The following is a 13,937-nucleotide window of genomic DNA, read 5'->3' as shown; positions in this document are numbered from 1 at the left end:
GTCACTTTTTTGGAGTTTCTACTCTAGGGGTGCATCAGGGGGGCTTCAAATGGGACATGGTGTAAAAAAAAACAGTCCAGCAAAACCTGCCTTCCAAAAACCGTATGGCATTCCTTTCCTTCTGCGCCCTGCCGTGTGCCCGTACAGCAGTTTACGACCACATATGGGGTGTTTCTGTAAACTACAGAATCAGGGCCATAAATAATGAGTTTTGTTTTGCTGTTAACCCTTGCTTTGTAACTGGAAAAAAAAAATTAAAATGGAAAATCTGCCCAAAAAGTGAAATTTTGAAATTGTATCTCTATTTTCCATTAAATCTTGTGCAACACCTAAAGGGTTAACAAAGTTTGTAAAATCCGTTTTGAATACCTTGAGGGGTGTAGTTTCTTAGATGGGGTCACTTTTATGGAGTTTATAATCTGGGGGTGCATCAGGGGGGCTTCAAATGGGACTTGGTGTCAAAAAACCGGTCCATAAAAATCAGCCCTCCAAAAAACAAACGGCGCACCTTTCCCTCTACGCCCCGCTGTGTGGCCGTACAGTAGTTTACGGCCACATATGGGGTGTTTCTGTAAACAGCAGAGTCAGGGCAATAAAGATACAGTCTTGTTTGGCTGTTAACCCTTGCTTTGTTAGTGGAAAAAATGGGTTAAAATGGAAAATTAGGCAAAAAAATGAAATTCTCAAATTTCATCGCCATTTGCCAATAACTCTTGTGCAACACCTAAAGGGTTAACGACGTATGTAAAATCAGTTTTGAATACCTTGAGGGGTGTAGTTTCTTAGATGGGGTCACTTTTAGGGAGTTTCTCCTCTAGGGGTGCATCAGGGGGCTTCAAATGGGACATGGTGTAAATAAACCAGTCCATAAAAATCAGCCTTCCAAAAACCAAACGGCGCACCTTTCACTCTACGCCCCGCTGTGTGGCCGTACAGTAGTTTACGGCCACATATTGGGTGTTTCTGTAAACGGCAGAGTCAGGGCAATAAAGATACCGTCTTGTTTGGCTGTTAACCCTTGCTTTGTTAGTGGAAAAAATGGGTTAAAATGAAAAATTAGACAAAAAAATTAAATTCTCAAATTTCCTCCCCATTTGCCAATAACTCTTGTGCAACACCTAAAGGGTTAACAACGTATTCAAAATCAGTTTTGAATACCTTGAGGGGTGTAGTTTCTTAGATGGGGTCATTTTTGGGTGGTTTCTATTATGTAAGCCTCGCAAAGTGACTTGAGACCTGAACTGGTCCCTAAAAATTGAGTTTTTGTAAATTTCTGAAAAATTTCAAGATTTGCTTCTAAACTTCTAAGCCTTATAACATCCCCAAAAAATAAAATATCATTCCCAAAATAATTCAAACATGAAGTAGACATATGGGGAATGTAAAGTCATCCAAATTTTTGGGGGTATTACTATGTATTACAGAAGTAGAGAAACTGGAACTTTGAAATTTGCAAATTTTTCCAAATTTTTGTTAAATTTGGTATTTTTTGGTGCAAAAAAAATAATTTTTTTGACTTTATTTTACCAGTGTCATGAAGTACAATATGTGACGAAAAAACAATCTCAGAATGGCCTGGATAAGTCAAAGCGTTTTAAAGTTATCAGCACTTAAAGTGACTCTGGTCAGATTTGCAAAAAATGGCCTGGTCCTTAAGGTGAAATAGGGCTGTGTCCTTAAGGGGTTAAAGGGGTTGTCAATGAGCTGAAAACATAGCTGCTTTGTTCTCAAAACCATGGCACATCTGTGCATGGGTTGTGTTGGGTATTGCAGCCCGGCTCTACTGAAGTGAATGGAGCTTTCTATGTATGCTATCACTGATAACACCTCCCCCGTGTACAACTATCAGTGACTGACAGCTTTCTATGTATGCTATCACTGATAACACCTCCCCCGTGTACAGATATCAGTGACTGACAGCTATCTATGTATACACACTTACACAGAGAATGCTATCATTCACCAATAACATGGCCCTCGTGTACAACTGAAGTCGGAGAAAGCAGAGCTATAAATGTAAACATTACATGTTTTGCTGCATTTTGCTGACAGATCCTTTTTAACTTTTGGTTCTTTTCCCACAGCTATTTGTATCGTCCAGTCAATAGCTATCTTTACGGAGACGGGGAAATTTAGCCTCCAGCTCCCATCACCTCTAAATGTGAATATCAGCTTCTCCATCTTCCTTTCCATCTATCTGGTGATCTTATTTTTGGGTGAGTTTTTATTTTCTTCCACTTTCTAAATGTATTTGCTTTAATGTTAGAAGCCCAAAACTAAGCAGGTGCTTACAATCCATACATTTTCAGTTCCGTTTCACATGCATAGTCAGATCTACTGTGCAGATAATGTAGAATTGGTATGGAGCGAACGCTTCTGACAGCTTATTTTTAACATTTCACACGCATGTATGAAAGGCCCAACTCATGTCACTGCTGCCAGGCAATCAGTAGCCTCAGCAGTGGCAGCGGTCACATGTAGCGCCTGCACATGTCACCACTGTAACCATTGATTGGCTGGCGGCGCTGACTTGCATGTAGAACCATACTATTAAAATAGAAAAAAAAAATCCAATACGGCGAATGGGCAATTTGCTATTTTTTCATTGCTTCTCTTACCCAAAAAAATTTAATAAAATGTGATAAAAAAGTCACGCACATTCCAAAATGGTATCAATAAAAACTACTGATTGTTCCGCAAAAAATTAGCCCCTAAACAGCTCAGTAGACATAAGTTTAAAAAAGTTATGGGGGTCAGAATATGGTGATGTAAAAAAAAATCAATTATTAAAGTTTTAATTTATTTTTACACTATTAAGGCTACTTTCACACTAGCGTTCATAGGTCCGTTCGTGAGCTCCGTTTGAAGGAGCTCACGAGCGGACCCGAACGCCTCCGTCCAGCCCTGATGCAGTCTGAATGGAGCGGATCCGCTCAGACTGCATCAGTCTGGCGGCGTTCAGCCTCCGCTCCGCTCGCCTCCGCACGGCCAGGCGGACAGCTGAACGCTGCTTGCAGCGTTCAGCTGTCCACCTGGCCGTGCGGAGGCGAGCGGATCCGTTCAGACTTACAATGTAAGTCAATGGGAACGGATCCGCTTGAAGATGTCACCATATGGCTCAATCTTCAAGCGGATCCGTCCCCCATTGACTTTACATTGAAAGTCTGAACGGATCCGCTCAGGCTACTTTCACACTTAGAATTTTTTCTAAGTTATTAATGCAGACGGATCCGTACTGAACGGAGCCTCCGTCTGCATTAATATGATCGGATCCGTTCAGAACGGATCCGATCGAACGCTAGTGTGAAAGTAACCTTAGACATAAAGAACTATACATATGTGGTATCGTTGTAATTGTACTGACCCAGAGAATATAGGGCATGGGTCAGTTTTGCGGTAAACTAAACGCCGTGGGAACAAAACCGGTAAAATGGTGGAGGAATTGTGTTTTCTCGCCCAGTTTCCTTGGGGGACACAGAAGACCTTGGGTATAGCTCATCTCCATAGGAGGCGTGACACTAAGTGAAAACTGTTAAGCCCCTCCTCCACAGCTATACCCTCAGCCTGGAGAGAGAGACTGCCAGTTTTTGCTTAGTGTCCAAGGAGGCAAGACACTCCCTGCTACTGCAGGGCTGTTTTCTCCTTTGTTTAATTTTTTGATTTTTACTTTTTTATTTCTTTTTGTTCCAGATCATCAGGGACAACAGAGTCGCACTAGACCTCTCTGTTCTCCCGGGGTTGAGCTGCGCCAGTGCCGGTCATCCGCACTGCTGCCTCCCCCACAGAAGGCAAGGTGGACCAGGGCAGCCCAGCTCCCCTGCATCCCGCCAGCGCAAGGGTCGCCCTCACGCCGAGTCCCTCGCCAGCGTCCTGCCACTACGGTGCCAGTAGCTGAAGGGGCGACCCTGCTGGAACGAACCGAGGGTGAAGACGACTGTGGTAAGAGAGAGGCTTCTCCAGCCCTACGTCCCCCTCCCTGGCCATCCTGCGTGCTGGACTCCCATGCTGGTCCCGGCGGACCTACGCTGGCTCCTGGGCTAGCTGTTGCCCAATAATTACATAGCCCCACACCATCACCATACTGGTGGCCGCAGGGCGACAATACAATGCCCCTCCATAGGGGATTGCACAGGGGTGAGCATGGCATTGCTGTGGAGGAATATAGGGCCAGAGACCTGCTCCTAGCTGCCCCTAACACAGGGGTTATGCCGTCCATCCCCCTTGCCGGTCGCAGTTCAGTAGGGGGCCCACGCTAGCTGCCCCTGTCTCTCTCTCCCTCCTTAGGGGACCTACAGATGTCCATTAGGGCAGGGGGTGCAGTGCTGGCTTCCGGGGTCTCCCTCCTTACCGGTGTGCTGGAGCCAAAGGGCCGCTCCAGGCGCTGCCAGACGCAGGGGCTCGCGGCCTGCACGATGCTCCAACAGGCCCCGGCCGACTGCTGATGCTTCCGATCGGCCGGGTGCCGCAGACTTTGACCCAGGCTTTGGCCTGCTGCTCCGGACCTCTGTCTCTGCCGGCCCGCGGGGTGGGCACCCGCGGCCGTTTGGTACATGCGACAGCCGGCTCCCTCCAGGTCCCGGCTCACCGTCGTTGCCTCTTGGCCGGCCGGGCGCCGCAAAAATCTAGGCCCCCGCTTCGGGTCCTACTAGGCCGCAACATCCCGGCCTCTGTTGGAGGGGGCGGGAACGTCTCGCGGCGCGAATTCTTCCCGCCCGCACGTCCTCCGCCCCCAGAGGATCGCAGCGCCGCCCCCCAGGCCGGATCTTTGTTAACCTGTTGGGTGCCGGCTATCTCCAAGGGCCGGCTCCCTTCTGGAGGACCCCCTCTATGTTCTGGTGGGCTTCCTAATAAGCCTATACGAGGCTATGTCCCTGTATGGTGGCCCTTTCTTGCCTCAGAGTGGCTATGTTTTAAAAAAAAAAAAAAAAAAAAGGGCTTCCATGGCGGAGTTATTAAATAACGGAATGGCTGTGCAGGACGCTGCAGCATGATACAGTGGTGCTGGCTGCATGCTATGCTTCCCTTCCGTAGGCGGCATGTCGCGCTCCCCGGCTGCGGTGCTGACCGGCTGCAAGTCTCCTCTTTAGGCGGACCCTTGCCATCTACCGGGATACGGCGCTAGCCAAGTGTAGGCGCCCCCTCTTCCGCCCGTTCTATGGCAGGACATCACCTTTCCAGTTATGGTGCTGGCCATGGGCATGAACCCCTTCCTGAGTGGAATTCTGCGCTCTCTGGCCGCAGGCTAGCCATGTGCATAACCCCCTTCTATAGGTGGAATACTACATTCACCGGATCGGTGCTGACCATGGCACGACACCCCCCTTCCTTAGGGGAACGCTGCACTCACTGGTTGTAATGCTGGACAGGTGCATGTCCCCCTTCTGGGGCGGAATAGTTGCACTCACCGGATTCAGTGTTGGCCATGGGTACGCCCCCCCCCCCCCCTTTAGGGGAACGCGGCACTCTCACTGGACTCCCTGCCGGCCATGTGTGTAACCCCCTTCGGCGGAACGCTGCACTCCCGCTGGGTTCGCTGTCGGCCATGTGTATGAAACCCTTCTATAGGAGGAATTCCGAATTCTCGCCAGATGCGGTGCTGGCCATGTGCGCGTCCCCCTTCCATAAGCGGAACTCTGCTCTCTTACTGGATTTACTGCCGGCCATGTACATGACTTCCTTTCGTAAGCGGGCGGCTGCACTCTTATTGGTTTGCATTTCTCGCGGTAGGTTGCTGGCCACGTGCCTGAGTGCTTGCACTCTCACCAGATCCGCTGCCGGCTATATGCATGGCCCCCTTCCGTGGGTGGTGTTCCGCACTCTCGCTGGATTGCTGCCGGCGTGGCCATGCCTCTTCTCCTCAGGCGACATTCATGCACCTTTTTTACTGACTGGGTGTCATTGTGCCAGCACGTTGCTGGCCAGGTGCATGACCCCCATCCATGGCGGATGCTCGCGCTCTCCTGGGTTGCGATGGTGGCCTTGTGCACCCCTCCCCCCTTTTTGTTTGGGTCACTGCATTTTCACCAAATGCGTTGCGGGCCGTGAGCATGGCTCTAGCAGGGGTGCGCTGCTTGCACTCCCTTTGGGAATGGTGCTGGCCTTGTGCTTCATTCCATGGGCGGAAATTTGTACGCTCACGAGATTCACGGCTGTCCGTGTGTATGCTGTACTGGACGTTCCCCTTTCATGGGCGGAGTAGTTGCACTCTCGCGAAATTCGGTGTTGGGTAGATTATTGCACAATCTTTTATTGCTAGGATATCCGGTGCATGCCCCCCCCCTTTTCAGGGCCTTTCCACTCTTGCCATCGGCAGAGTTGCCAGGTACCTTCCCCCCCTTTTTTTCCGGGCGGACTACTTGCGTTCCTTCGCATGCCGGTACTGGTCTTGTGCATAACTCCTTTTCGGGCTGCACTTTACACTTCCGTGGATACTGTGGGACGCTGTGGCTGTGCGCTCTGTGCGTTGTTTTGGGCCGTGTATGCCTTCTCCTCCCTTGGGTGGGTTGGCCTTTTTCGCTACCTGCAGGGTTGCTAGTACGTATGCCTCCCTTCTTCCTGCGACATACTTTTTTTCTCTCTGGGGTGTGTTTGCTTGTCGCAAGCTTGCACTTTCTCTGAGGAGATCGTTCTGTCCACTTGTGAGCCTAAGGTGTTGTTGTCCGACACGCAACAATGGATGCTCGATGTATTCACAGCTGTATATCTTGTATGTACGTAGACGGGCTCTGCTGGCTCGCTACTGCACTGAGCTGAGTGGTACCCATTCTCCGGTGGGGTCCCGTTGTTGTCGGCACCCACCATGTTCGTTGGCCTTTCCACCTGGGGAGTGTTCGGGGTTCCTTGATGCGTACCCATTCGTCATTTAGTGGCATTGTTTCCTTACGCAACCGGTCGGGGTCGAGAGTGTTGTCTACAGTGCCGCTCGACCTCTACGTTGGCTCTGGCGGGACTACGGTTCCCTCGCCTACTACCATTTCCTCTTCTCGGATGCAGTGTGGTGTGGGTCCTTCCTATTGGCGCCCTTTGCGCTCCAGTCTGTTGCTGCCAGGTTCAGACTGCTCCTCTCGGGTAGGTCGCCCAACTCTTCTTGGGTGCTTGATTGTCCAGGTCCTGGGGACCTCCACCTTGGTTTCTTCAGGGTATTCGCCTGCTGCGACGGTGTGCAGGTAGTCTCACAGAGTAGAGGGGATTCGGCTCTTCCTTTCCTCGCCGGCTCGTTTTTTTTTTTTGGCTTCTGCTCTGGGTTTGTCGTTCCAATGTGGCTGCTGCCCCGGCCAGGCCTCAGTGGCTGTTCCGTCGTTGCCCCCCCCCCCCCTCCTCTGGGGTGGGCATGGTTGTTCGCTTGGATGGTTCCGGTGTTACTTGCGGTCTCGTACCATCTCCCTCGTTCTCGCTGGCGGTACTAGCGGTTTGCCGGGCCTACCGCGTTTTGTCCTCCCACTGGGTGCAGGTTGCCTTTCCGTTCTGGGTGTATGGTCCTGTGGGACTTACTTTCTCAGTGCCTTGGGAGGACTGCCCTTCGGTCAGGATTGTCCTTGGATCTCCCACACGGGGCTGTGGAACTCCTTTCTTTGGTGGCTACATCGACTTGGACTTGGCCTGTCTGGTTTGGGCATCTGTCGGATGCTGGGCAGACCCTTCGGGTTTCTTCCGTCTGTCCTTCTGCTCCCCCACTCCGGTCGGATACGGGGCTATGTTGTTCGGGGGCCGACAGGACCGTGGTTTCCGATCCTTCGGCCGTGTTACTGGTCTGCGCCTGATCCCATTGGGTTTTCTCCCGCTTGCTGGGTGATTCCTGCGAGCACGCTAGTGTTCGCTCCCGACTGTTTAGTACAGGTTTGGTTGTCGGGCTTAGGGTTCTTACCTGGGGTTTTGTGGGAAGCGGGGCATTCCCCCACTCTGCCTTCTCGCCCTTGGTTCTGTCTTTCGCTAGTCCGGCCTGACCCTGGGACTTCTGTTACTTGAAGTGTCAAGTGTCTGCGCTGTCCTTCCCCTTCCAGCGTTTCCTGGCCCTCCTGGGCCTTGTCATGTCCTGCTGCCACGGAGTGGCTCTGTGGTTCCTCTTTATCGTTTCCTGGTTCCGCCCTGGGAACTACATACTGGGCTCTCTGCGCTCCAGTCTTTCCCTTGGAGCCGTTGCAGGAGTTCTTCCTACTCCTTCTGTCTTGTACGGTTGTGTTTCTGTTGCCATCATGTCTGACGGGTGCCTGATTGATGGCCCTTCGTGTTCTGTGCCTTCTGTCCTTTTCCAGGACAGGGCTGTTCTCCGTCCTGTTCCTTCCTTCCTTCCTTCCTTCCTTCTGAGGGTGTTATCTGCCTTCTTATCATCGAGGCTTTCGTCCTTTTCCACCCATCCCCGGGTGCGGACGCTTTACCGTTGGGAGGTTGTTGGACCTTGCAGTTGTTTACTTGGAGATCTCCGACTCCGGTCGGCGTTCGGTCTCTTTGTGTTTCCAGGAGGTCAGTGCAAAGGTTGATGGCCTCCAGGGTGGCCTCCTCCGCTTTCTCAGTGTGGCTTTTTGCTGTGGTTATCGCACCAATGGCAGGGTTCTGCTTTCGGTGTCACCGTTCATTTCATCAGAGCAGTCGGTGCCTCCTGGGGCGGGGGTGTTAGGTTTCGGCCATTCATTTGTGCAGGGCGGTCACTTCTTCCTTGCACACCTTACCGAGTTCTACTGGGGGCATACTCGGGCTTCGGCGTATGCTGCCTTGGGCCGCCTGGTCTGCAGGCGGTGTTTTCTTGATGCCTTCGGGTGCTTCGCCTTGGTGCTGTGGTCCCTCCCCTCTTGGACTGCTATTGAACGTCCCAAGGTCTTCTGTGTCCCCCAAGGAAACTGGGCGAGAAAACGAGATTTTTGTATTACTTACCAGTAAAATCTCTTTCTCGCTCTTTCCTTGGGGGACACAGCACCCACCCATTCTTGTTTTTTCTTTGCACGGTTTCCGAGTTTGTTTTACCCGTTGGGTAGTTGGCTTGTTGGTTCCACTTTTGGTCTTTGCCTTTTCTCACTGCGTGTCCTTTTCTCACTGCTTGGACACGCAACTGGCAGTCTCTCTCTCCAGGCTGAGGGTATAGCTGTGGAGGAGGGGCTTAACAGTTTTCACTTAGTGTCACGCCTCCTATGGAGATGAGCTATACCCAAGGTCTTCTGTGTCCCCCAAGGAAAGAGCGAGAAAGAGATTTTACTGGTAAGTAATACAAAAATCTCGTTTTTTCTTTTTCTAATTCCACCCCATTTGGATTTTTTTTTTTACTGCTCCCCACTACATTTTTTGCCATAATTAATGGTGGTATTAGAAAGTACAACTTGTCCTGCAAAAAATAAGCCCTCATACAGCTATGTGACCAGAAATATAAAAAGGCTCAGGGAAAATAGGGAAGAAAAATTTAAACGCAAAAAAAAAAAGTGCCTTAAGGGTCAAAGGTTCTGTTGCGTCATTTTTTGACCTGACAAACTATTACATGCCTTGCTCTTGGCATGATCTTTGTTGGCTGACTACTCCTAGGTAGGGTAATAATTTAATCCTTTTGTACACAATCTTTCTGATTGTAGATTGGTGGCGTTTAAACTCTTGAAAGATGGTTTTGTAATCTTTTCTAGCCTGATGAGTAGAGCTGAGCGAATTTCCGCTTATGAAATTCGTTCACACTTCATTTGGTAGTAAAAGGTGAATTGCGTCATGGATTCCGTTACCATGGACCATAACGCAATTCTATGTCTGAATGCATAACGGAATGCCTTTAGAGGCATTCAGTTATTCATTCCGTCATAATAGAAGTCTATGGGCTGCAAAACGGATTTGTCCCGTTTCCGTTATGCAGGAGAGTCCCATTCAGTCATCCCATTGATTAAAAACACCTGACTATAATTTCACCTTCAAATTTTTTGCTAATCCTAAGGCCCCTTGCAGACGAGCGTGTCCGGATTAGGTCCGGATGCGTCCCGGGTGCATTGCGGCAAACTCGCGTGAGTAGGTACGCAATTGCAGTCCGATTTGACTGCAATTGCTTTCCGTTTTTGTCGCGCGGGTGCAATGCGTTTTGCACGCGCGTGATAAAAAACTGACTGTGGTACCCAGACCCGAATTTATTCACTGAAGTTCAGGTTTGGGTTCGGTGTTGTGTAGATGTCATTATTTTCCCTTACAACATGGTTATAAGGGAAAATAATAGCATTCTTTAATACAGAATGCTAAGTACAAGGTCAATTGAGGGTTAAAAAATAAAATTAAAAATTAACTCGCCTCCTCCAATAGAGCTGCCGGTCTCCTGTTCTTTCTTCAGGACCTGTGGTGACGTCACAGAGCTCATCACATGGTCCATCACCACGGTGATGGACCATGTGATTGGACCATGTGATGTGACGTCACCACAGGTCTTTTAGCCGGCAGCTCATAATTAAAGAAGTAAAAAGAGATGGGCAACTATGCGATTAAGAGGAGGAGAGTTTTTCTTTCTTTTTTTTTAACCCTCAATTGACCTTCAACTAAGCATTCTGTATTAAAGAATGCTATTATTTTCCCTTATAACCATGTTATAAGGGAAAATAATACAGTGAATAGACTGTCATCTTAGCAACCATGCGTGAAAATCGCACTGCATCCGTACTTGCTTGCGATTTTCACGCACCCCCTTTCACTTCTATGAGGCCTGCGTTGCGTGGAAAACACACAATATAGAACATGCTGCGATTTTCACGCAACGCACAAGTCATGCGTGAAAATCACCGCTCATGTGCACAGCCCCATAGAAATGAATAGGTCCGGATTCAGTGCGGGTGCAATGCATTCACCTACCGCATTGCACCCGCGTGGAAAACTCGCCCGTGTGAAAGGGGCCTAAGGGTTGACATACTTTTGCCACTCACAGACACATGCTATTAGATCATTTTACCTTAATAAATAAACGGTCAAGTTTAATATTTTTGTCTCAGTTTGATTTGGTTAGCTGTATCTAATTTTAGTACTTGTGTGACCATCTGATGTAGTTTAAAGGGGGTTTCTGAGATGACCTATCCTCTGGGTAATTCATCAGTATCTGATCAGTGGGGGTCTGACAGCCGGGACCCCCTCTGATTAGCTATTTGAGAAGGCACCAGTATTCACAGTAGTGCCGCAGCTTTGCCTAAGCCATGTGACGTCATGTTCATTGGTCACGTGGCCTAGGCGCAGCTCAGCCATATTGAAGTGAATGGGGCTGAGCTGCAATACCCAAGCACAGCCGCTATCAAATGGACGGCGCTGTGCTTGGTGAGCAAAGAGAAGGCCGTGGCACTACTGCGAGCGCCGGTACCTTCTCAACCCCCCCCACCCCGATCAGATACTAATGACCTATTCAGAGGATAGGTCATCAGTAAAAAGATCTTGGAAAATCCTTTCAAGTCAAATTTATGCAGAAATGTAAAAAATTCTGGAGGGTTCACAAACTTTCAAGCACCACTGTATAAAAATAAATAATAAAATAAAAAATGAAAGCTAATGTATTCTATTGTTCTCTGACAGGACTCGCCATCAATTTCCGCCATATGCTTAAACAAAGACGGAAACGTTTGGGAAGTCGGAAGAGGAAGATGCATTGATTTCTGACCACTTTTATTAGTTTTTTTTTTTTTTTTTTAAGTGGGTGGGATAAGAATTTATTTAAAAATATACTGTTTTGTTTTTTTGACTCTCCCGTCCCTCCATCCTCCCACTTTAACAAAGGGGTTGTCCGGGCTACAGGTATGAATGACCTGTCCTTTCCTTTGTAGCAGCAGTGCGGTGTAATTACAGCTGATGTGCCATTCCAGTGAACAGGAGAGGAAGCTGGAATTGCACTGCGCCGCTGCTACAAGGGGGACGGAGTGCAGGCGAACATTGAAGGGCGCACAGCGCTCACACAAGCACAGCTGATTGATGGGAGTGCCAGTGGATCTGCTATCCCGAGGATAGGGCATCAATATCTGTAGCCTGGGCAACACCTTGAATACCTTTTTGTTTTCATTGCTGGGACCAAAGGGTTAATAATGACTGAATTTGTTAGCTCTATGTTCTGAAACTACAACTCCCAAAGTGCTCCATTCACTTCTATGGGAGTTAGAAGAACAGTCAAGTATGTTTGCAGGCTGAGAGTTGTAGTTTCACAGCAGCTGGCGAGCCGAAGGTTGCTGATCTCTGCTCTATACCATCACCTTCACGGTAGTAGTAATGGGTACCACTTCAGCATGGTCGATATAAACCTCAGACTAGTTAAAGGGGTTGGCTACTTTCTGACTACTGTTGACCGATATGTATGTCAGATGACTATATGACACTTACTAATATAAGCTTTGTTGATATTCTGTGCGGTTTTCTATATTTCATAAGCAATGCCTCCTTTTAGGCAAATCTTCTGTGCTGTCCACATAGAGGTCCTGCCCATCAGATGGCCGCTGATTAATGGTTATGTGACCAGACATTACTCTGTCTCCTCCATTCACACACACACACACACCACACCTGCACTAAACTCCCAACAGTGAAAGTGATGGCAGATGTGGTGTATTTGAACGGAGGAGACATCACATGGATGGGATTTTACCAGGTCAGAAGACCCTCAATCAGCAGCCATTTTATGGACAAGATCTCCGTATGAACAGCAGAAAAGACTTGGCAAACAAGGAGGCATACCTTAAGAAATATAGAAAATGGTCAACAGTAGCCAGAAAGTAGCCAACCCCTTTACATTAGCATCAGCAGATTCGTAAAATGTAGTTAAGAGATGAGTGGAATCACTTTTTGTAGTGCTGAAGTATTTCTGGCAATATGTAGAAGCTGCCGCCCAAATATCTGCATCCAGAGGCATTTGTCATGGTGTAACGCCACCAAAATTACCTGTATGGTCTTGCTGTATTATTAAAACACGATCATGGAATATATTGTATAAAATTAAAGAGAACTGAGATTTTTACTGAACCAGATTCAATAATGTAATGGAATAATGATCTTCACTGAAAGACCATATATAAGAGTCTATAGTTAGGTAATAGGTATACACTGCTGTATATGCATGGTCACTGTCATTTCAACACATTTTGAATACCTCAATAATACAGAAAAATATATGAAACTTTGTAATATTTCGTATCAGAGATAAAGGCCTCTTTCTCCACTTATGAGCCACTTCTCCTCCCATTCTTCCTGCACTGATCACTCGCTCTATGTTAGCTGCTAAAATGGAAACTGATTATAAGTTTACTGAGAGATAAGGGTACAATTGCTGCTTATAGAAGGGTGGGGGGGGGGGCACCTTCAGATTAAAGAGAGACACGTGACGATGCTGCTGTTGATGGCTGTATGTGTTTTGTCTCACCCCGGTGCTGAATTCACAGCTACACTGTGTACTGTACTGTTGTATAATGTCCTTGCTGCTGCTGCAGCTTTTGATGGTGTGTCACAGAGACAGGGGCCAGGTTCTCCTCCTCTGTGTGTGCTGTGTATAGGAGACATAATAGCAGCTAGTTTTCACCCACTAGCTGAAGGAAACTGAATGAGGTGTGGAGGCTGGTGAAAAATCCATGATACATGTTATGTAATGGCCATGACGAATGTTATTCCTCATGTATACACACAAAGGTTTATTCTGAAAAGTCAACTTTTAAAGACATGTATGCCTTAAAGGGGTTTGTGCAGCCTGTTTGTATTGATAAATAGAAGTGATGGCTGGCACTCCACTAAATGATATCTTCGGTGCTCAGTGATGGAGATTGCCTCCGATAATATCATAGAATAATTCACGGCACTCGAATTGAAATGAATGAAATAATATTTATTGTATAGAATTTGCCACCAATAGACGTCAGTTATATGGGCAAACGTTTCGGTCCTCCCGGACCTTGGTCACGGCCTATTAATTATAATAGCATACAATCAGTACAATATGGAAATAATTAAAAAAATAATAATATTAGAAAATTTTG

General features: G+C 48.0%; 1 protein-coding gene across 1 annotated transcript in view; it reads left to right on the top strand.

Annotated features, from left to right (window-relative positions):
• HACD3 (3-hydroxyacyl-CoA dehydratase 3) overlaps nt 1-12,933 on the top strand; it is a 36,507-nt gene extending 23,574 nt beyond the window's left edge. Inside the window, exons 10-11 of the mRNA XM_044279388.1 lie at nt 2,085-2,216; nt 11,503-12,933. Coding sequence (XP_044135323.1) covers nt 2,085-2,216; nt 11,503-11,579 — 209 coding nt within the window. The 3' untranslated portion in view covers nt 11,580-12,933. The remainder of the gene's footprint in view (nt 1-2,084; nt 2,217-11,502) is intronic.
• Nucleotides 12,934-13,937: the final 1,004 nt, after the last annotated feature.

The sequence above is a fragment of the Bufo gargarizans genome, chromosome 2 (assembly GCF_014858855.1).
Source record: "Bufo gargarizans isolate SCDJY-AF-19 chromosome 2, ASM1485885v1, whole genome shotgun sequence".
NCBI classification, from domain to species: domain Eukaryota; kingdom Metazoa; phylum Chordata; class Amphibia; order Anura; family Bufonidae; genus Bufo; species Bufo gargarizans.
Note: the sequence above shows the minus strand (reverse complement) of the source record. Positions and strands in the feature narration are given on the sequence as shown.